The sequence below is a fragment of the Lynx rufus genome, unplaced genomic scaffold (genome assembly GCF_022079265.1).
Source record: "Lynx rufus isolate CCGP_SWC_20201006 ecotype Redwood Valley unplaced genomic scaffold, mLynRuf1.p SCAF_9, whole genome shotgun sequence".
Lineage (NCBI taxonomy): Eukaryota > Metazoa > Chordata > Mammalia > Carnivora > Felidae > Lynx > Lynx rufus.
Genome location: NW_025814897.1, coordinates 13,214,740 through 13,238,926, shown reverse-complemented (window position 1 = coordinate 13,238,926; position 24,187 = coordinate 13,214,740). Strand labels below are relative to the sequence as shown.

At 43.9% G+C, this 24,187-nt stretch overlaps 1 protein-coding gene across 1 annotated transcript in view; it reads left to right on the top strand.

Annotated features, from left to right (window-relative positions):
• CADM1 (cell adhesion molecule 1) overlaps positions 1–24,187 on the top strand; it is a 328,154-nt gene that overhangs the window by 285,282 nt on the left and 18,685 nt on the right. The window contains exons 6-9 of the mRNA XM_047071496.1: positions 1,741–1,840; positions 5,573–5,745; positions 10,365–10,439; positions 21,470–21,502. Of these exons, the coding sequence (XP_046927452.1) occupies positions 1,741–1,840; positions 5,573–5,745; positions 10,365–10,439; positions 21,470–21,502 (381 nt within the window). The remainder of the gene's footprint in view (positions 1–1,740; positions 1,841–5,572; positions 5,746–10,364; positions 10,440–21,469; positions 21,503–24,187) is intronic.

Here is a 24,187-nt window from a genome sequence, read left to right as displayed (position 1 = left end):
AGCAGCCAGTCCCCATTCAAGGTCATTCTGTTTATCCTGAGTATTTCTGCCTTTCTCGAGTGACTGCTTTCCCAACTCAGTTACCAGTACCCCAGAAACCTCCACACCATTTTGCTCCCAAACATTCCCTTTGCCAACAAGTCCAAGGATAGAGCCGTGTTACTTGCGAGGGTCCGCTGGAGCTTTGGGGGCTGCTAACTTCTATCCTCCGGCAGGTGACTTAGCTTCCCAGAGAGCATTACCAGTTCACGGCGAGCAGGGCGCAGTGGTATACAAGAAGCCTCTCTTAAAAGGTTTGCAATGCCACATGGGTTCCAGAGACATAAGAGAAAGATCTGTGATGGGAACGAGACTGTACAAATGCGTCTGGAAAGCAACCACCCCAGAGAGGACTCCCTCGTGCAGCTTTGTTAGCTGCATATGGGCCCAGATCAGTTGAGCCCTGCCATATTTCTGATTTCTCTCTCAGTCCATAGGATGAATGTTAATGAGCTAAGCACTGCTTGTAAAAGGCCAAGGAGCTGTTGTTTAGGTGGTATGATTGTCTGAGAAAGTAAAGTTATGGAAATTGTTTTGACCTTTCAGCCAAGTGATGTCTTGCCCTCTCACATTTATTACTCTTGGGTACATTTCCAAAAATATACATTTACAAAGCCACAGAATTAAATGAGAAAACTGATTTAGGGATTAATAGCTTGTTAGTTCAGCACAGAAAAAAACAAAAACAAAAAAAAACAGCCTCCTGATTCCATTCAGGTTTTGTTGGTAAATATATCTGTGTAATATATCTAAGTTAATCCCAACCCCTTTTGGTTCCCTCCCTGTGCCCCACAGCTCCTGTCATTCATGGCTCCTACCCATACCCCCTACAAGGTCCAAACACAGTTTTTCAGTAGCTAATCGATATAAGAATACTTGTGTCATTTACTGGAGTCCTTGACTGCCTTAGGATGCTGTACTTGGTTTTAATTTTGGATGGCCATTGGGAAATGTAGTTTTGAACCAGCAATCCCAACATTCGCAGGGCTGTCTCTCGTTAAGTCATCCCTAGGACCCTGGTCTAGCTACTTCATCCTCTGGGTACCCATGTTCTCATCCCTAAAACTGGCTTATTCCACCACCAATGATGGTTCCCACCATAGTAGGCTCTCAGCACCTGTCAGTTTCCTTCCTTCTCACATGTATACATTGAGACATCAAAGAGTTTCACTGGGACCACCAGAACCTCCCAGTTCTTCATTCTTAAGGGCATTGGAGTGGAATTCAGAAGTTTTGCCTTTCCCATTTGAAATCAAGAGCATAGAAGAGGCAAACTTATTAATATGCATTGTCACAACATATTGTCACATAGTAATATGTGATATATGATAAAATGTATCAATTCTGAGCACCACAAATATCTGTGGCTTCACCTCAGCATGAAGGCAAATGAGTTTCCTTTAGCTTGAGTGAGTTTGGAGATAAACTTCAATGTAACAAAATGTATTTCACAGGAAACGTTTGATGTGGCGCGGTTGGCTTATGAATCTCTTATCTACTCACGGTTCACTCCTTAGAGTTATTAGTCAATTTAATTTGAGCAAATGCCAGGATTACTAACTAATTAGGAGGATGTTCGTGAAGGCATGAGGATGGGGAGAGAGCGAGTGCTGGTGGTGTGGGGTTTGTGGCGGCTTGCAAGTCTGATTTTTTGCCTGATACCATTTGCTAAACATTATACTTTGTGTTGTTGTCACACAGATAAGCCTCAAGTGCATATTCAGATGACTTATCCTCTACAAGGCCTAACCCGGGAAGGGGATGCGCTCGAGTTAACATGTGAAGCCATCGGGAAGCCCCAGTAAGTTCTGAAGGCCAAGGTTGGCAAGAGGGTCATGAGCAGTAAATGTCACAACACGGAGATGTGCATTTGCAACTCACCAGCCTGTCACCTGTCTCCTGCTGTAAAGGATGGAAGGTTTTTTTGTTTTGTTTTGTTTTGTTTTATGAAATAAGGAATATTCAGTGAAAGGGGGAATAAATATCTGTGGTTGGTTCTTAATGGTCAGGATTGGGAGAAAAATGAAATGCCAGCTAAGATTGAAATCTCAGCTAATTCTATTTTATTATCATCAACACGATTGCCAGAACTATCTTCTCTCACAAGAAAATAATCCTAATAAATTTTTAGTATGCCCACAATCTAATGATATATCTGCTACCTTCTGTGTTAATGTCTAAGCTGCTGGAAAGACAGTTTTCAGACTTAAATTAAGCCGCTGTGATTAGGGCCAGCCGTTGGAAAATGAATTTGCCCTACCTTTAATTTTGCTTCTCCTTCTCTCAAATAAAAGTGACTCGTGGGAATATTTTTGTTGGTAAGGAATTGTCCCAGAACTTTTCTCAAGGAACATGTTACACACCATTGCGTAAAAGAAAGAATGTACTAACCCTCTTATTTGACTGAAATGTACAAGGAAGTTGCTTCCCTGCCAACTGCATGCAAGTGAATGAGAGGGACCACAGTAGCTCATCATAGCCATGCAGTGGGGCCACTTTAGACCTCGTTCAGTTTCATCCGGGGAGAGGAGAGACTCTCATCTTTCCAGGAGAGTGAAGATTGTTTTGAGCTGTTTCTTAGGGGAAAAAAACAATCCATGGAATCATGAGCTGGAACGAGTCAATGTTGGGATTAGGAGCCCTCAAACTCTGAGTGGTCCCCAACAGTAAACTGTTTTGAGCTCCCTCTGCCATCCCTGTGCCAGGATTCTTTTCCCCCTCAGAGTTTTGCTAACCCACATCAAGATCGCAGTCCTCATGCTCTGAGAGTCTCACCAAAGCTTCCCCCGGGATCTCTGGAAACACTGTCCCCGTGATGGCTAAGGAGTGATCCATGACAAGAGAACAGGGGAACCCAGAGGGATGCTGGCTGCTGTCCGCCCTCTTCCCGCTTCAACCCTCCCTGTTTTGTGCTTCCCTCTCTGTGGACCAGAATCTACGTCTGTCTCCACTAACCCTTCGGGGTTTTAAAGATGACCTTTAGGAAATAGGAGGTGGTCCTGGCTCTGTTTCGCTTTTCCTCGCCGTTTCAAAGTTACTTGCTCCGAAACACTTTAAGCTTTGGCAGAGTGGTCTTTGTCTCCTTTGAACTCTGCAGAAGATTCAGATTTTTCTTTTTGTAAACTGGATTATGCCTTAGTCCGTAGCCTGTCTTACCTCCAAAACAATCCGGTGGAGAAAAAGAGAATTCTCACAGGCCTCCTGCCACTGTATACAGCCACATTAACCACATTTACCGGAGATGGCTTTGCTAGCCTATATTTTGTTTCTGTATTTTTCCCCCCAGAAGAAGGTACTGCGTTCAATCGAATGTGCCATGGGGACAGTAAATTACATGTTTCCTTCAGGACATTTATGCCAGAGAGGGTATTTGTCTGTTCCTCTTCTCAAATCGGAACGAGTGTGTGGTCGTATGAGCCAGCACCCGTTACTCTGCTATCCCTTCCAGCATATTACCTATTTATTTTCTCAAGAAATTGCATACAATAAAAATGGTAATTTAACTTGCCATTAAATGTTGTGAATATTCTCCGCACTTACCCCCACTGATTGTTTCAGCTGTCGAGCAGCAGGGCATTAGATCTGATGGCCGGGCAGACCCATTTTCCATTGCCTGCAAGGGGGGGGACATATGCAGTGCTAATTTTTAAATAATTTACTGGGTTGTGATGACAAGCCCATGTGTAATTAAAGAAAAATTGTAACTTCACATCCCATTTGAAAATTGGAATGCTACTTGACAGGGCTAACTTGAGTGTTGGTTCATCATTAAGCTTGGGTCTTGTCATGTCACCGCTCGTGGAGGTAGCAGCAGGGACCGAAAGGAAGGTACTTCTGTTCTCGTGTCTCCAGTGCCCTTCCTTTAAAATGAAAGTTTCAGGGCACCTGGGTGGCTTCGTCGGTTAAGCGTCTGACTTCGGCTGAGGTCACGATCTCGAGGTCTGTGAGTTCAAGCCCTGCGTCAGGCTCTGTGCTGACAGCTCAGAGCCTGGAGCCTGCTTCTGATACTGTATCTCCCTCTTTCTCTGCCCCTCCCCTGCTCGCTCTCTCTCTCAAAAATAAACATTATCATTTTTTTAATTTAAAGAAAAACAAAATGAAAGTTTCAGGCACAGTCCTCCCTGTGGTCCCAATTTCACAGGAGGTTGAGGGAGCTGTCTTGAAGAATGGGAGTTTTAGAGTCAGTGAGTTTGAAAGATACTCTGCGTGTGCGGTTTTGGCTCTGGAGCATCTTGTGAAATTTGCTTTTCCCTGATGGACACGAATGTGATACTTTATTTACTTATTTTTTAATGTTTATTTATTTTTTTGAGAGAGAGAGTGTGTGGGGAAGGTGCAGAGAAAGAAAGACAGAGGATCCAAAGCAGGCAACACACTGAGAGCACAGAGCCCAATGCAGGGGCTCGAACTCGTGAACCATGAGATCATGACCTGAACTGAGTCGGATGCTTAACCGACTGAGCCACCCAGGCCCCCCAAACATGGTACAACATGCCTCTGAAGAAGTGCCATAAGGAGCCCGTGTGGAGATGTGCCCCTCAGTGACTGACCCGGAAGCCTCACCCTTGAGCCACAGGGCCTGCCGGTGCACCCAGAGGGGGAGGGTAACAGTGTGTGGGGCTTGGAGAGACAGCAAAGCAAGGCATTTTGCCAAGGAGCACACAGAAAAGGTGGACTGGGTTGAAGGAGGCAGGTTATGAGCAAGGGTAACGGAGAAAGGAAGCGATTGCATCTTCTAGAATGAATAGAGGTGGCTTTTCCAATGCAGAGGACAAACGAAAGCAGTGTTCAGATGTAAAAAAAAAAAAAAAAAAAAAAAAAAAGTCCATTTATTTTTGCAAAACTCCAAATCCATTTTTTAAATTTTTTTTTAATTTTTTTATTTTTTTCAATATATGAAGTTTATTGTCAAATTGGTTTCCATACAACACCCAGTGCTCATCCCAAAAGGTGCCCTCCTCGATACCCATCACCCACCCTCCCCTCCCTCCCACCCCCCATCAACCCTTAGTTTGTTCTCAGTTTTTAAGAGTCTCTTATGCTTCCAAATCCATTTAAAGATCACAACTGGCTTCTAAGCAAGGGTCTTGGTATTTAGTAACCATCAGATTAATGGTTATATCACTAGCCAAGAATTTGATTTTTCCCCCTAATTAATGAGATGATTAACAACGGGTGAGCTCTGTCCTGTCTGAATTGGTGTGAAACCACACAGCAGGACATAAAAATAGGGCACATTGGTTTATTTGCTGATTTTTAAAGATGAACCGGAAATAATGAGGCTCCAGCTTGTGGTCCTATTGAAGGTTTTTCAACACCTGATAATGTTGACCAAAAAGTATATTCCACACAGATTTTGTTGGGGGGGAGGACTTCACAGCTGTAATTCTGTGAACTGAAAATATGTCCAGCAGGGCCCTCTCTAATCGTGTCACCCTGCATGTGACTCATTCAATGCGTGGGTGAGAAGCCGACGCAGACATCTTGGTGGGAGATGTTAAAGCCACCTGTCTTCTTCCTCTCTCCTCTGCAGGCCTGTGATGGTGACCTGGGTTAGAGTCGATGACGAAATGCCTCAACACGCCGTCCTGTCCGGGCCCAACCTGTTCATCAATAACCTAAACAAAACAGATAATGGTACATACCGCTGTGAAGCTTCCAACATAGTGGGGAAAGCTCACTCGGATTATATGCTGTATGTTTACGGTACGTGCAAAGATAAAACACTCCTTCTACCAGACTCATTCACATGTAGCCGCTGCTTGCAAATCACTCTCAGAGCTTTTGGTCAAGTTGAAAACCGAAAGCCAGTGTGTTTTCTTCAAGAACTTAAAGAAGCCTGGCCTGAGGTGGACCCCAGTGTCTCCACCTGGGAGGGCAGTGACTTTTCTTCTCTCCCTCTAATCGCGGGGCTTTCCTGCTAGATCACAGTCCCTGGTCATGCTGAGTAGGAAAGCTGTGTCCTCAGGCACAAGCAATGGAGATGATGTTAGAAATAATGACTGCAAAATTCAGCCTTGCCAATTAATGGCTGTTTAGCTCAGAAAGTTTATTCCCAGTGGTATTTCCCTGTGAAACCTCAGCTAGGCTTTCTCCTGCTTTGATGAACACAAGTATCCTGTTTTCAGCATGAAGCTCTATTACATTCCGGAAGATGTCACAAGCCAGTAAATACTTGGGAAAAAAATATATATATAAGGTCCTTGGTAGCTACATAAACCACCAATAGCTACTCCTTTAGACACGAATGCATTTTTTTTTTAATTTGTCTGTTTTCTGAATATCTTTTTACAGGATTATTAAAGCATATTATCATGAATTACGTTCTCTAACCCAGCAAATATTCATTGAACATCTATGTGTCAGGCATTTTAAACTTTTTCACATTTATAGCTTATTGTCCATTTTGTGTACGTTGAATATTCTCAACTTAGTTGAGGAATGCACTGCATTCCTCTAGTCTTAAGATGGCAAATTGAGTTTCTTCTGGCCAGTTGAAGTCTCTTGGTTGGTTTTATGCCGGGAAGCGTAGTCATGAACTGACATGACCCGGAGTGAGTGACCATAGGCATGAAATTTTCAGTATCTTATAAATCTATGGATATGTGTGTATGTTTCCTTCTCCATGTTAGCACGGTAAATAATCCAAGTGTAAGTATATGGGAATCTACACCTATACGCACACAACTATACCCACAGAATATTTATACCTTTCTGTCCTAGAACCTGGCCACCTTCCTTACGAAGAAAGTAGGAGTCACTCCTTTTGAAGGCATAGAAGCATGCTTTATAACACATCGACACGGATGTGGCAATTTAATCCTTAACCTGTACTTGAGGTTCTGTTTGTTTGTTTGTTTTTCTCTTTCAACATGATGCAGAATTACAGGATCACATCCACTCACCTTATTTGTAGACTTCTGAGATTTCTTTTCTTTTGGACACTATACCCATGTTGTCTGTGGTCTGCACGTGTAATGGCGTCAGTCCGGCCCAGGGGTTAAGAGAGCCGAGGAGAGGAGAGGGGATGGCTGTTCCTTTAGGTGCGAGGGGGTGCCACATGCCCTATTGTCAGTTGACGTTCCACGGAGCCACCTTGGTCCTCAGACTGTTCAGAGTCTGTTCGTGCAAAAGGGGAGTGGGAGGCATATCCCTCTCTTCTGCTTCCACACCCCTTCTGCTCTCTCTGTGTGAGGGTTTGAGCCTCCTGCAAGTCCCCTCCGATGCCACTCCCAGGTTTACAGTGAGCAAAACCAGTGGCAGATTTCCCACTGGTCTATGGTTTGCTTCCTGGACTCAGAAGTCTAAGTTATTTGGAAAAGCAATTCTGATTTAATGTACCTGCTGTTCCCACATCTCAAGATAAGGAACATTTTGTGGATTTCATGGACCGCAGATATAGTTGAATAATTTTGGATACCAGCTTCTGGCTGGCATTTGTCGAGCACCCACTTTGTCCCACTGTTTCACGTGCATGACCACTTCTAATCTCCACAGTAACGTCAGGAGGTAACAAGATCCTCATCCTATTTTACAGATGGCAGATGAAGCTTAGAAAGATCACATAAGCTGCCCAAGTTCCCAGGGTTGCTAACTATGTTTCAGAGCCACGATACTTCGACTGCCAAGTCTTCAGGGACATTTGTGTCTTTCTTTGTAGTTCCTCTTATTCTCACTGCTTCCCAGTAGAACGCCCCCCTCCAACATAAGACTGTTTTTGAGAATTTACTCTCTGGGCTAGAGTGCGTTACTGAAAGCCAGGAAACATAGTGACCTACCTGTTTAGGTGAGCACATCCACACACACACACACACACACACACACACACACACACACACCTCCCCGGCACGTTATGCTACCTGCGTCCCTCAGTCTAAGCTAGTAGCGCTGCTCGGCATGGCAGGCTAGACTACCAACCTGAGGTGTTGCTAGTCTATTAATAAAATGTTCTAGCAATTTGGGAAGATTGCGAGTAGCTCTTCTTTTCAAAGGTGATTTCTCGTACTACCAGGGTAATTTTCAAAGTACCTTATGAACTAAGCATTAACGTGCCTTTAAAATGTTTAATTCTCTGGAAGTAGCTTCTACACTTGGAGAATCTAGCTGGTTAGTGCCTGAGTCCCATTTGGTTTGGTTCTTTTAGCCTCGATGTGTCAAACACAGCTCATTAGCTCCAACTCCGTATTTTCTTAAATAGTGGCCTCTCGTTGCTCTTATTGCTAGAAACGATCTGAGCAATGAGGTTCTCGCTGTTAACGGGTCACTTGAGCCAGATGTGAAGGACAACAGTTACCCCAGTAGTGATGAAAATAATTGGAAGTGTGTGATTTTCACAAAATGAAAGGGACCCGTGACCTTTTTTCTGAAGTCTCTGCCCTTGTTAGTCTGGCCCACCCCTCGTTCGTAATCGTATTTTCAAAATCATATTTCAAAACCAGGCCTCCGGGTCCCCTTTGATTGCATTGTGGATATCACACGTTCTGTGCCAATACTTGGAAAGGTAGGTACAGAAATAGCATTAGAGTGTATCAGGGGAAGTCTCTCGGGTACAGATGTTCCTTTTCAGGTGATAAGTACTGTAATTGAACGAGAACAGAAGAAGCGCATTAGCTGCCCCCATGCTGGGCAGCAGGCACGTCCCTGGGTACAGTTGAGGCGGGTAGGAGAAGGCACAGGATGTCTTCAGAGCTCGGCTCGGGGGCCAGCGCACCTCGCTCATCTGTATCTGTCCCCGTGCCTACAGCAAGGGGTGGGTGCGTCCAAATGATCTGCTAGGTCACAGAATGCTTCCTTACCTGGGGCCTCCATAAGAAAGTGTCCAAGGAGCAAGACGACATTCTGCCTGTTTGTCTACAAGGGTAGTTTGAAACCACTAATTTAATCATCAGCCTGCTTCTTGGAGGAGGATGAGATTTGATATTATTTATTTTTTAATGAATTCCTTTTTGGACTCGTGGGTGAGGCTGCTTTTATACTGCCCCGTGTCCCCACCTTCAATGAGCAAAGTCTCCCATAGAACAGAACACTTTGCTGCTGAGCCCTCCCTAACACATTCCTACATTGCGTGTGCGTGAGAGAAGTTGACGAGGAAAATTAAAACCCCAGATTATTGATCAGTAGTAGGAATCATGTTAAGCAGACCTTACAACCAGGCACCAAGATAGTGTTTTCACAAACTTTCAGGAAGTTGTAGCAAAGCCAATAAAGGTGCAGTATATAATTAAAGTTTTGATGTATTAATTAGACTATCTGAGAGCTCACTTGGAGATAAAAGGACACCAGATGTGTCAGGGAGAAAAAGTTGACGTGCTTTAGATAAAATTTAAAATCAAAAGCCTTCAAATCGTCTTATGCGCTATTATAGCAGAATGATTGCTTAGTTCAAAGTCTTGCTGACAATTTAACACATTCAGTTTGATCATTTGTGCTTAGGATTTTCTTTTTTCTCTTTCATATTTGCCCTTCCCCTGTCCCCCAAATAATTTTTGAGCTGATACAAGAATATACAGTGTAGCAAACATCTGACGGAGGATTCCCTATGGGATTCCTGGCTTTGAGGGTCAAGCCTCGTTTATACCTCGTTCCCTTGTTTACAAGATGGAAGACGGTCTTTTGGTTTTATCGCCACCTTCCGCTTTAGGTCAGGCTTTCAACGGGAGCAAAGGCAACTAACGTATTAATATTTATAAGTTGTAAAATTTATTGACTTTTAAAAAATAAAATCTCGGTAAAATCTCACATGCCTGGAACTTGATATTTAGCGGTGACATTCTGTCTTCTTTGTATTTATTACAAGTGTGTAGAAGTAGTTTTCCTTCCTGCTGGGATGTATTGATGGGGAATAATGAAGTTAGCCGTCATGGAGAGCAGGGGAGCGGGAACACGCTCATCCTTGGCCGACGGGAGCCCTTTAGAACGGCACCACCCCTCCTCCTTTCTCCCATCTGCGAAAGTATAACACGAAATGACAGTCGCTGTACCCTCTCGGGGGCGGGGCTGGCTTAACCTCACCTTTGAAATCAGACTGGGGTGGGGGTGTCCTGGTTTGATTTCTCCTCCCTTCTCTCCTTCACATCGCCTCATCCCTAGTTCACTTCATTAATGCAAATCTCTTTTCTTCTTGTCTCAGTTTTTCCATTTAAGGTTTTGGGTTAGGATCACAGGACACAACTCTTTGGGGGAAGGCGGGGAAGGGAGGCTTGTGGCTGCAGAGGGGGACGTCATCAGACAAACATCTCCGTGTCCTCATGCCTTCGTTTTGTCATTACTGATCATTGTTGTGTTCAGCACTGTGGGTTTGATTTTCCTTTTTTTTTTTTATCCAGATCCCCCCACAACTATCCCTCCCACCACCACCACCACCACCACCACCACCACCACCATCCTTACCATCATCACAGGTACGGTACCTTCATTACCACTGAAAATGTCCTGAATGTATATTGTCTTTCTGGTATGTATGCAAAGAAGGCTAACAGTTCCCTTTGAATCCTTGGAATTTAACCGTTCCTTTATTTGGGGACTTCAGAGGCGTTAGATACTTTATTCTTACGTTGACTCCTAAGGACCTCAGAAAATCTTCAACATCCAGGCCTTTAACAGTAGATGAGATATTTTGCAGCTCGTGCCTAAGAGGATTCTCTTTTCCAGCATCCCCGTTCAAAGCAAAACGCTAGGGAACATAGCAGCCTGGCTATTAGAGAACGTGCCGGTAGCTTAGGCATAGCCACGGTTGATGAAATGGTAAGTATTCTGGCTTTGAATCTTCTCCTTGTCTTCATTCCATCGTTCGTTCGTACGAAAGAAAATACACACCCTTTAACGTGCCCCTGCGGGCTGTGTTCCTAAATGCATCGCCCTCCTTCCTGCCCCAGAGAGTATCTGCTGACAGTGTTACTACCTGTTTGTGTTGCCTGGGTCAAGAGGTCAGAGGGGAGTCACTGTCTTCTCCGTGCCGGGCACCCACGTACCCCTTGCTGCCCTCCGTTAACTGTTGGAGGGGCGGAAGAGGCGGCCACAGCTGCTGTAACTCTGTGGCTTTATCTTGGTGGACTGTCTGAAACTCTCCAAAATGAGTTTCACTGTCTCCTGTGTCTGCCGACCACCAAGGGAGAGGGTATGCGATGTATCCCTTTCTGATACCCAGCGGCTCTCCTCCTGCTTGAGGGGGCTCGTCTGGGAGCCTTGATGCTTCTCCCACCTGCTACGCTGGGAAAGGTCATGGCTGCATCACATCTACTAGATGTGTAGGATTTCCTTAGGTAAGGACTCCCCGAACCACTGTTTACAGGTACCTCCTCCAGAACACGTAAAAGTAGTTATTCTGCGAGGAAAAAAATAATAATAATAACCTCTTTAGAAGACAGCTTTCCCGCTTCATTCCATTATCCGCAGACACTGCCAGGTCTCTGAGCCACATGCCCCAGGATACAGTCGTATCACAGGACTTCTTCTAAACCACTGAATGTTGAAGTCATCGTTCTCCGTGTGTAGGCCCTCTTTACCACCCGAGATCGGGCAGCCATCCTTGACACTGACTTTCTGGAGATGTGTTTGGTTTTCGTGGGAGTCGGTGAGACAGGCGTGACAAAAATCCAGAGTGTTCCGTGGAAGAGGAGGTTCATGAAGTAGGACGATAGATCACCTGATCTCATTTTCTTCACTTTCTCTAACCTTCACAGTGGGACAAAGAGAACCTTTAAAAAAAAGCCACTAGCGAGGGTTTTTCTGAAGGTTAATTATGAAAACATCAGTGCCTGCACTTCACTTAAAATCTTCTGAAAATCCATCAATTGGTTTTTGTGTCTCACTCTAAACTCCGCTCCACCCAGGCTGCTTCCTAAATTCCCTTCAGTGTCTATTTGTTTCCCTTCTTCCACGTCCTCCTTTCTGCCGCTTGGTCCCATGGTGCATAGACTCCTCCCACTTTCTGTCTCATTCCTAAACACAGCAAAGCTGCTCCTGCCTAACTGGTTCCAGGTCAGCCAGGCTATCAACTTCCCAGGAGCTAGGTTTTTACCTTTCGTGATCTCTTGCCCCTTATCCAGGTTGTAAACTGAATTGGGCTGGAGCTCTTAACGGCAGGTTTGCTTGAAATTTCCCGTGAACGGCCCTTTGGATGTCCGTGTGAATTACACCTCCACCCACCACTGTCCTTTGCAACTAGTCTGTTCATCTTTGCAGAAGGGGCCCAGGGATCAGTCAGCCCTTATTACCTCTCGTTTTTGTAGAAGGTTCCGTCTAGGTGGCTAGCCAGGTCTGTATTGCAAGGCAGTGGAGGTCTTACTCACTCTGTAGAAATACCCCATTTCTCCATTACATGGAACAATGCTTTTCATTTGTGACTAGCCTCTCGCTAGCTTAGGCTGGTTTGGGTTTTTGGTTTGTTTTTGTTTTGTTTTTTAAGACCTTTCTTAGCACCCCTGAACTACTCCCCCCCCCACTCACAGCTTTAATTTTTCACCCCAGAGTAAAGCTAATCTTGTGTCCTTCAACAGCTGCAACTCTCTGTGATCACTGTTCCAACCACAGAGACTCTGGTTAAGAGGAAATTTTAAAAACAAACAATGCTGCATTTCTGTCCATATAGAAATTGCCTTTACATACGGGCTTGTCTTTGCTTCTGTCTCTCTCTGCTCCCGGCCTCGGGTCTCCCCGTGATGCGTGATGATCTCGTAGATGTGCCTTAGCCTTTCAACGTTAGCGCTTGAACCCTCTCTGCACACAAAAGGCATCTGTGGTAATGAGCACCCAGATTCTTGCTGGCATACCCAAGAATAAAGTAAAATTGCCACTCACACAGCATTGTAGAATCCGTTGCCTTAACGGGTGTGATCGTATGGGCTTCCTGCGTCTTAACAAGCAGTGTTACATATATTTATCTTGCCCAGAAAGTACACTTGTGGAATTTAACATTTGCTCCTTACTTCAAACAGACTAAAGGTTATGGAGCTGAATGATTGTGTGTCCCATTTTAAAGGTCCAGGCTATCCCTGAGATTAAGATTGGTTCCTAAAAAATCTTCCAGACTGGATCTTGACAAATGGATAGCTAAATTAATTTGCACTCTTCTCTCTTGCACTGTTTGCTGCATTACAGCCCCCATTAGCCTTAAAAGCTACAACAGCTAAATCCAGTGACAGGAACGTACATAAAGCCTGAGCTTGAAAGAAAGAAAGAAAGAAAGAAAAAGAAAGGAAGGAAGGAAGGAAGGAAGGAAGGAAGGAAGGAAAAGAGAGAGAAAGAAAGAGAAAGAAAGAAAGAAAGAAAGAGAAAGAAAGAAAGAAAGAAAGAAAGAAAGAAAGAAAGAAAAAGAGAGAGAAAGAAAGAAAGAGAGAGAAAGAGAAAGAAAGAGAGAGAAAGAGGTAGCCTATAGCCATCCATTTCTTTCCTCCCACTCAGATGCAATAACTGAAACCCATTGCCCAGGTCAGAGTTTCATTACAAGAAAATGTACGAATGCAATAGAAAAATATTTTTAAATTCGAAGGGCATAGTTGATTTCTGATTTCTCTGAAAGGAAGTGTTCCTGTGTTACTTTGTACCTTCCATAAGCAGGATATCGAATTGCTCCCCTTGTCAGGGAGGCAGACTGCCACTGAGTCCCCCAGTCGCCCGACTCCCTCAAAAGCACATTAAAGCTTCATCCTGGGGACCCTTGAAAGCAAGAAATTGTGAGCCCAATCCGATGTGCTGGTGCCACCTAGAGTCCTAGACCCGGCGGGGTGGTGGAGGGGGAAGAGCTGGGCGTCTCTGTCCCGTGCATTCTGCGTGGAGTCGGTCTCCTGACCTTTGTGTGAAGGCTCACATCTAGCGGTAGCTTTCTCTCGGGAGGACTTTTTGAAGGCTCTAGAGTCCTGAAAGGAATATTTGATGTCAACTTGCCACATTGACCTTGTTGCAGCCTTACAACTATTAGGCCTTTAGTATCATTAGAATCCCTTTCTAAATAAAAAACCATTAGAGGGACCCAACTGAAATGGGAGCCATCCAGAGTCTCATTGTGGTTTGCCCTGAGTTTCTTCTCTGTCTCTTCCATCCCATGCACATTGACATTCCGACCATATACTTCTGTTTCAACTATTGCTATTGGTAAGCCCCCACTTCCTCTTTTTTTCGTTTCCTTTTTTTTTTTAATATCATGCCAAGTTGTCCACGTAGTTTAATTCATGAAGATATATGCTGTAATACTGAAGAGCAAACTGCATAATCTAAATTGTCCCTTGAGTCCTCTGTTAAAATACAGAGACAGCCAGACCATTACCCAGGGTCAGAGTCCTTCATGCAGATTTCCCTCCTAAATTAAAATCAAAGAAAAACCTACCACCCTCCTGGGGGGCTGAGGCGGGGGGGGGGGGGTTTGTTTTATTTTATTTTGTTTTGAATTTTCTTTGAAGTTAGTTGACTTTGCGTATGAGATGTACGTAGAATTACCTATTCCTGGGGTGACAGATTTTGCTCCTGTCCAACAGTTGGATCCAACTTTTCCCTATAGTCAACTTAGGAAAATATTTTGTGTTTCCCTCCCAAGATAATGTGGATGTTGTACTGTCTCTGCCCAGTTGCATCCGGAGTTAGTTGCTTAACGAGGAATGTACCTTAGACCGCACTCAGCACTGTTTTAAACACCCTTAGCAGCTTAAGTAGGAAATTCAGGCCCAGGGGGAGTTCAACATGCAGGTCATACTACACATGTGACTGTCATAAATTAAAACACTAAAATCACTTTAGAATAAGAGATGAATAGCTATAGGGCCAAATCCTGAAACACATTTAGAAATCCTTTCACAGGCATGAAATAGGTCATCTCTAAATGAGTATTTCTCTTTTTAAAAGTATGTATCCAATGAAGTGTTTTGTGTTTCTTGGAAAAGAAAACAGCAAGGTTTTTCTTACGGGTGTCTAAGCACTCAAAACCCAGTATACCTTGGGGAAAGTGGGTCCCAACCCCAGGCTCACGTTATTTTGGCTTTCATAGTCTAATGTCGTCAGCCATTGTGTGCGTAAAGTGTATCCAGTCACAATAAGGAGAGTGCAGCCATAGTTCACAGAGTATGCCAAGCGAGGGAAGTCCAACACCATAGCACATGTTTTCCATGTCTTACATACAAAGGAAAGAAGTACACCTGTGCTTAAGACAGAATTACGGTCGAGAGCCTTGCTTCATGTAACGCTGCTCTTCTCCAGGGTCTTGGTTTAATGATTCCTACTCTGTGCTAGGGTTATATATATCACTCTGTGATATTTGCATGGTGCGAGGGGTATATGCTTAGCTGCTTTTAGGCATTCATTCATCAAATACCAAGCCCCCGTAATGTGGACAGCTTCATGCTAGTGCCTGTGGAGACAGAAAATTCCTTGAACCCCTTAAAATATGGCACTGGGAATAGGTTGTACACACTAGAAGTCAATTACAGGAGGTACTGTGCAGTAAGGGCTGACTCGGTGGCATGGGCAGAGAAGCAAGGAGGGCATCACAGGACAATTAGTTCCGTCTGCCATCAGGGACTGGGTAGAATGTGGGTAAGATAGGGTGGCATTTTAGAAATTAAGCACCAAGGCCCAACTTTACTTCAAGCATATGTGTTCAGTGTGTGTACATTGTGTGTATTTATGTCCCAGGCATGTATCACACCACCATTGCTAGGAAATACACACTTTTCATTCTAGAATGTTTACTAACTTACCTTTTTTCTAGAGTTGGCATCTACTCCATTAAGACTGTTTGTCACTCCTCATTTATTGAATGCGTATTGAGTGTTACTGATAGGCCAGGATGCGTGGTAACAAGAATCTTTTTTTTTTTTTAATGCTTATTTATTTTTGAGAGAGAGAGAGACAGAGCAAGAGTGGGGGAGGGACAGAGAGAGAGGGGGAGACAGAATCCGAAGCAGGATCGAGGCCTGCTGTCAGCCCAGAGCCCAAAGCGGGGCTCGAACTCATGAGCCATGAGATCATGACCTGAGCCGAAGTCGGATGCGTAACCAACTCAGCCATCCAGGTGCCCAAATAAGAATCTGATTAGGTGCTACCAAATATGAAGGAGACATCTTTGTAATGAGCCATCTTGTCAAGTTTTTGCCCAAAATTGCGTGGCCATTTTTTTTTTCATACTGTCTCCAGTGTGTAGATTTTTATTTTGCTGGCAAGTATAAGCCTATATTACAAATAGCATCATAGCCAGCCAATTTTGTCTTTTAACTTTTTTAATGTTTATTTATTTTTGAGAGAGAGAGAGCGCCAGAGAAAGAGGGAGACAGAATCAGAGCTGTCGGCAAAGAGCCCAACGCGGGGCTTGAACCCATGAACTACGAGATTACGACCTGAGCCGAAGTTGAATGCTTAACCTGCTGAGCCACCCAGGCGCCCCAGCCAGCCGGTTTTTGACCCACACTGATTTAGGAGGGAATAAAACCAGTTAGAATACTCTACTGATGAAGGTCACCTGATTCTGCCTTTTTAAAAAAAAAGGCCTGAGAGCTAGGAACTGAGGGTTATTTTTCTAATGCTTCTATCATCATTTCCATACTTTCATGTTCCTTGTTTAAAAATAATCCAAGAGATTATTTATCCACAGTGCAGAAAACTAGCCTCAAACACATGTTTCTCAGGCTTAGAAAGTGATGGTTGGATCCATCTTGGTTGGAAAGGTAGGACTTAGAAGGAACCAGCCCTCCAGCACGTAAGCAGAGAAGACTAGAAGTGACTATGTCTAGAGCCCCTTCCCTCTGCACCGTCACCTCCCTTGCAGTGCCCCTTCCGTCCCTCTCCTCACCTGTGCCTTCCCCCTCTCTGCCCCTCCTGCCCAGCCGTCACCCACACCAGGGCAGAGGAGTTGTTTCCTTGTGAGAGGAAACCACTGTACAAGATCCTATGATTTTCAGAACATCTGGTTTGCAAATGAAAAGATCTCAGGGGCATAGCAGCAGTAGTGAACGATTCTGAACAAAACTTGAAATTGCTTAACAAAAAAACCAGTCCACTCCCCATCCAGCTGTTCTATGGAAGGAGTGGAGGGTGACTTTAAGAAGGAAGAGAGTTTTATCGTGACTCTCCTATCTGGACCTTTGTAGCTACCAGTGTGTTCCTGTCCCCTTTCTCCCGGCCCTCAGAAATGGGAGTTTAATTAAAGCCTAACATAGTTGGAAAGAAAATTGACCAGGAATCCGGCAGAAAATAAATTTCGAAGTTTAATTTTCCAGCACGTATTTTTGCTTTCAATAGATTTCAAATAAGTCAGAAATAAATAAAGAAAAGAATTTTTAAAAAAACCATATATTTAATATATATTGGCCAGCAGAACACAACTATGAAAATAAAATTGTCAGGGGAATTCTTTGCCTGCCCTAGTGTCTAGATTTAAAGCAGCCCCGTAACACAAACTGAAGGGGAATTCAATTAAGAAAACCCATTGGCTCCTTATTGACTTTAGTTAAGAAAATAAACTGGGGGAAAGTGTATTAAATATGTCTGGACTGCTTAGTATGCTTTCATTTAAGCTTATGACAATCAAAATGGGAAAATTTAAATTCTTTACAATTAAGCTCTGCTTTTGAGCAGATTGGGTTCTCTGGGTTATTACCCTGTGTATTTTTTAACGTATACCCGACTCACACACACACCCCAAAATGCAGTCTTGCAGGGAATCTGTGCATTGTACCGCAGGAGGACTACAGAGCAATTGGAGAAGAGAAAGTATTTAAGGTTGTGAATTTAATTTTGTTCTAGGATTTTCATTTTCATTTATGGCACCCGTTGTGTTTGAGACCATGGACTAATTTATGGATTAGTTTTAAACCCCCAGTCTGTCACACTCAATGAACAATTCTAAGTTGGAGAGAATCCATATGAAAGGATTAGAATGTGCCACAGTGGAGCTTACACATGACTGTTTCAACTAAATATTGCCCAGCTGCCTCTCATGCAGCAATTTTTTTTTTTTTTTGCTACTTGGTTAAATGGCTACTGTCTCTAATCTCACACATTGTCAGAGCCTTTCCATTTTGTAAGTATCTTACACTGCCACATGAAATATAGGTGATGTTTAATTTATTCAAGATAAGGTGCCATAAACTGTGTGTATGGCTGGGGGACCGAGAAGTCAATATTTAGTGAAATGCGCATCTTTCAAATAGCACAGGGCCTGCCCTTGGCCACCTTGTTTGATTATACTCATAAAGCAGCTAGAGAATGACTCTTAAGGCCGTACACACTTAGTGGGTTTGCAAAACCACGGGATTTGTCGTTGTTGTTGTTGACCGTTTAAACTAAGCATCCAATACATTTGCCCTTCTTGTAATTAAAATTAACATAGGGCCAGAAGCTCAGCAAGGCCTTTTCAGGTTCATAACCCTATGCCACCGAGAGCGCAACTCAACTCTTTGTGACCTCTTTTTCCCCGGGGCCTAGCTCAGAGATTAGTTTCTTAAAGGCCAAATGAAGTTTAAAGAAGTCTTCGTTGGGACAATTAGGAGCTGTCATTTTTCAAGTGAAGCGCAGCATTGCTGACGTGCGTTGGAAGGTTACCGCTCGCATTTCGCCCATACCCTCAGAATGCTGTCCGGCGACAGAGTGACCCCACAAGCCGATTCACAGGGGCGGGCCCACACGTCTCAGCAGCCTTCTGATGGAGACGCCCCTAATAAATCCTACCTCACGGAGCCACACTTGCTTTAGAGCCAGGGTGTCTGTGGTTTCTGCACGAAGTCATAATGCAATTATGAAGGAGAATTAGATTCTGCGACAGTGCTCTCCTGCAGGGAGCACAAAGTCACTTCTGAAGAAGGGTTTTTTTTTTTTTGCTTTTTTTTTTTTTTCCTTCTTTGCTCGAAACCGCCTCTGTTCACACAGCGCACCAGGTGCTCTCAGAGAATTAGAATCAGCGTGCCCCCCGACACACCCTCAAACCTTGCTCGAACTCTGTGGCCAGCCTGTGTGTCTGCTCTATTCTCCTGCTCCGTTGCTGACCATGACTTTGCCATTTCCAGCCGCAGTGACTGTGTGGTTTGACGTGAACGTGTGTTTGCTTTGAACTGTCCTCAAAGGTGTTTCTTCCCCCTCCCGGCATTCCTTTTTCCTCCCCGTTTGGGTGCAATTGATGGATTTCCCATCCCCAGAATGGGAAAGCAAGCTGCACTGTGGACTTTTCTCCTTATTTTCTAGTACCCACAGAGAAGCCTACGCCCAGGTTCACTCAGATTAATTTCGTGATAAAGCGGACAGTGTTGGGATGTAGGAAACAGTAAATCGAGGAGTCACTGGTTAATGCTGAGATACGATTTTTAGGGCTCTAACCTTTAGGATTTACTCCACCTCCTTTCTTTCAGTCTATGCTAATTGTTCACCTGCTAAAAGATAAAGCGTATGAGAAAATGCTGCTATAAAAATAAGCCAAAGTGTTTATTGTTTTGTTTTGTTTTTTTAATTTTGAAAAGGAGCCAATGCCTGCCCATAAAATGTATTAAGCTGCATATAAATGTTTCTGTACAAATGTGCATTTGATGTTGCCCCTGAAATTTAAAACACCTCAAACTAAAGCTTGACTTGAATGTTTCAAGTAAGGAGATGTGTCAGCTGCATCATGACAGTCTGGTATAGCAATGTTTCAACTGTACAATTCTTGGTATTGTTTTTTACTGCTATTTTATGCACACAGACTTGACTTGTAAGTAAGTATTGTGTTCTTATGCGGTGTATTTTATGTCTTTCTTTCCTTCATCTAATCTTCAGAAACTCAGCTATAAGTTATATTAAGCTGCAGTGGCTTCTCAGACTGCTGGTTAATTCTGGCTCCTTAGAAGGGCTGCAAGTTTTTGATGGTATAGGGTCCCAAGGAAAGCATGCAACTGAAGAGGAACACTGGTGTGAATTCATGGGTCAGATTTGCAAACTAGAAGCACCAGGCTCATATGACCAAAAAAAAAAAAAAAAAAAAAAAGTTGGCATCCCAGTGCATTTAAACATTGCCTGTGTCGTGTCTGGAAGAGTCTTTTGGAGTCTCTAGCATTCATAAAAATAATTATCAGCTTAAGTAGCTGCGTTATATGAGAGAAAGAGGAAAAAAAAAAGGACAGGTAACTAACTACCTGCAGTTTTAACCAAGAACGCCACCCCACCTAGAGATGATGAGCTGCTGTGCCCGTATCACCGACCTTTTCAGGTCAGAAGGGGATAGTGGAAGGAAACATACTGGAGAGGCATAGAGCTGAACACGGAAATGCGGCCAGATGGGTTGACTTTGGAATTGAGTTGGCCATGGGAGTGGTGTTTAAGAAAAAAAAAAAAAAAAGAAAGAAAAAGACTGGAAAAAAATGTCATCGTGCATTTTGTTAGATATTTATCCCACTATCCCTCTAGCCAAAAATAAAAAGGAAATTTCTTGAGCCCCTTGAGCAGTTTTCCTGTGAAGAGGAGCCAGGCAGCCGGCCTGGTTTGAAGCCTAGCAGGAGGAGGAGGAAACTCGAACAGCATGGGAAATAGAAGAGACAGACCACATCCTCTTCCCCAGCAAGTGCATCTGGCAGCGAAAAAGTGAACGTGCCGTCTCGTGCTGCCGCCGTGAAGGCAGGGCTCCTGGCAGCTCACCACAACGATTGTGCTTCCGAACTGTGAGCACGGGGACGGCTGGGTCCTTTAATTTGTGGAACGTCACATGATCACAAGTGGCGTTTGGCAAGTGGTGTGGACGTGGCCATTTCCCTGACCGTCTTCTGCTCATAGGCTGTACGACGGCAAGAGCTGCAGAGTGAAGAATGGATCCGTGGTGGGTCGTGGCGGCAGGGGGGACGGGGTGTGTACCGAAACTTACCCGGAAACCTTTAATATGTTCATTCCCATGGCCTCCCAGTTAACTGAACTTTCCCGCTGAACCCTGCTGGAATAACACACAGGATGGAAACCTTGAGCTCATGTGTTCGTCTACCGGCATCTACCAGCCTCACAAGGATCCTGAAAGTGTGATTGATGCGGTGATGCCTAATTGGCAGGCACAAAGCCGAGTGCCCGCGTGGGCTGGCTTAAAACAAAGGCAATGTTTGAATGTATGAATCCATTGTTCGGCCAGCCTTCCGACTGGGCTGTTCTGTCACAGTCCTGAGCCTTGATGCGTTAAGAGTTTGCACTGGTGTTTCTCCTCACTCTGCATGTTCCCCTGACTATTGACTAGCAAGTAGATGTGTCCCGGCAAGACCCCCAGAACCAAAGAATTGACTGTTTTCCTCACTGGCTCGCAGCTTTGAGCTGAAGGCATGTCTTAAAACAGTGCAACTCACTTCAAATGCTTTTTGCTTTTCATTTATTATTGCTTGTCACGCGATGTTCTTTGAAAGCTTGCTCATATATTATCTGTTCCATTTTTTTTCCATTTTCCCTTTTTTTGCATGCCGTTCCTCCTGTTTCCTCCCTTCCTCCAATCCTCTGTTCCCGTCTGTAGACACAGCAGCGACGACAGAGCCCGCAGTTCACGGTTGGTATCACATTACTGTTTATCTACTTTCTCAGCGCTGCTGAGAGGCAAGGCAAGCCTGGGAAAAAGAGAAATGCAGTCTTCAAGGGAAATCGTGTTTCAAGTAGACTGATCTCATAAATATACTATAATTTTTTAAGGCTTGAAAGGATGTCGGGTCTTGTCATTTCTGTTGTGAGTTCAGCAGCCAGTGGTGACAGAGGCGAGGTATCCGCCTCACTGGCTGGGACGCAGGTCATGGCCCTTGTTGATAGAACTCAAGGCAGACACCAAAATACAAGGGACTCCAAAAACAAATACTTGCCTGAAAATCACAGCCTCTGGTTTAAAGACCCAATTGCTTTCTTCATTTGTAGGCTAGAATCCCAGGTACACTTGGAAGAGGGGTCGTTCGGATCACTTACTAGTTGAGGCCGAAGGACAGGTGAGAACAGAAGAGTCCCATTTAAATTCACGAGGTCATCACTCTTCTCTTAGTTATGTTCCCAATCCCGTTTGCCTCTGCAAACCAGTGCCAGTTCGCTCTCAATCTCTATGCGTGCGTGAAGGTTTACGCTATTTACACCAGCATTTGGCAGGATCCCTCTCCGGACCAAGAATGACACCATATATAAGTTTTAGCAGCATTAAGTAGGACTTGACAAAATCATTTGTGTACAGGCAGCTTGTAGGCAAAATAACTAGAAAGTTGGTTAAGGTTTTAACCAAAAAGTGGTTTAAAAAAAAAAAAAAAAAGGCCCCCGGGCTATCCTTTTCACAACTTCATCCTACCTTACAAGGTTGGAATAAGTTCGTTAACTTTTCTGTGTCCCTTCAGTCAGAAAATTAGAATTATGTTTCATCTGTATATGACTTTATTTCTTAACTCTCAACCCTGGTGATGTTGTGCTTAGAGAAAGATACGTTAGTTAAAAATTGGGCAGAATTTTAATAATTGAGTTCCAGGGAATTTTTTGGTAAAGGGCCTATTTAAATCACTTTGCATGTTGTACAGTGTTGGAATGCATCGTTTAAGTGCCTAGAGGTGATCAGCCAACACTTTACTGTTCATGCACCTTTAGCAAAGCATCTCTTCCTAGCACAGATTGACTTCCTTAAAACAGACCTACGTTTGAGGACTTGTCAGTTGGAAATCTCTAAGCAAAACCTGTCCTGGGTGAGCTGTCCTTGAAGGTCAGGCCTTGACGCTTGGCACATCGCCCCCGTATTTGCGCTTTGTGACGAGGAATCCCAAGAAAGCAGAATGAACTTAGGTACGAAGAGTAGTAAATCCCTCCCCACTCCCTGCCCACCTCACCTGGCCCTTTCCTGTCGTTGGCACAAAGGAAAAAATTAAAGGGCCAGTTACACTGACAATCGGGAGAAGTCAGTTAGGTATAAAGCTCCCACTTTCTAAGGTAATGCCCCATAGTGCTTGCTACGGCTCAGGCACTGTGCTCCATTAAGCTTGGTTATTTGTAGGTTTCGTCATTAATTGAGCACTTCCTGACTGTTATCGATTAGTCTCAGAGCTTTAAGGCTATTTTAATGTCGTTCAAGAGATTTTGTTCTATTCTTTTTAAGATGCTTTAAGTTCTGAGCTTCCTATAATTGACTCCAGGGTCAAATGTAACCATAAGATTCTGGAATTGTGTGAGATCTTTGAAGAAATATTGATCATTTATCTCCTAAGACTCCAGAGTTCTATTTGCTAGGTCCCTTCAATAAAACCTGTGTACTTATGTGAATCTAATGGATGTAGGTCTTGGAGTCGGGTGAGGTATTCCAAGTAGGAAATCTGTTCCCTGACCTGAAAAATGAGAAGTTAGCTTAGGGGCCAGTCTTGGTCTAGGGCACGGTTTTTGATTAGGTCTTTCTGTCTAGAAAGAAAGTGATGGTGATTTCTTTTTGTGGTATAACAAAGAGACACTTGGAATAAGACTTTATAGCATTCCTGTGGCAGGAAACAGAGAAGCAACCACTGCCTTATTAGTTCAAGGACAGTGTTCAAGCCAACAATACACCAGTAGGATGTTGTTCACTGGCTGGCAGTACATGGGAAACAACCTAGAGCCAAGAAATCTTGGGGAGAAAAAAAAACAACAATGGCCACACACACACACACACAGTTCCTTAACGGCAGAAGGAGAGAAGTGATAGCCCAGGTTGGTCCCTGTTTGATACATTTATAAACACATTCCCCTGACTTGTCTAAAGTCCTGACAGCATCCTCACCAAGAGGTCCTACCACCATCTCGAACAGCATACCCTCCAGCCTACAGCAAGAAGCTGTAATGAAAGCAACAGTAATATCTAGAATTTTACTTGGCGGAGGGAAGACCCATCTTCAGGTTAGTTGTCAACGGTGGTAGAATACGATGGAAACTACAAAGCAGGGGACCAGGTTTCCAGAGAGATAAAGATCTGGAACTGATTGTAATTGAGTGCCTTGTGGCTAAAACCCAACTTCTTCAGTACAGCAACCATTTGATTTCGATTCACTTGAGAGTAACCTTGAGATGTTCACGATAGAGATCCGGGCCTAGAAAAATGTCATGGTCTGAGAACTTGGCAACTTAAATGACAAGACGTATTAGGTCAGCCAGTCGTGGCCACTTGATTTGTCTTAAAAATCTCCATACTGGAGTTCTTTCTATATTTCTCTTTTCTTTTATAAAAAGGGGAAAAAAATCATTTCCGAAAATC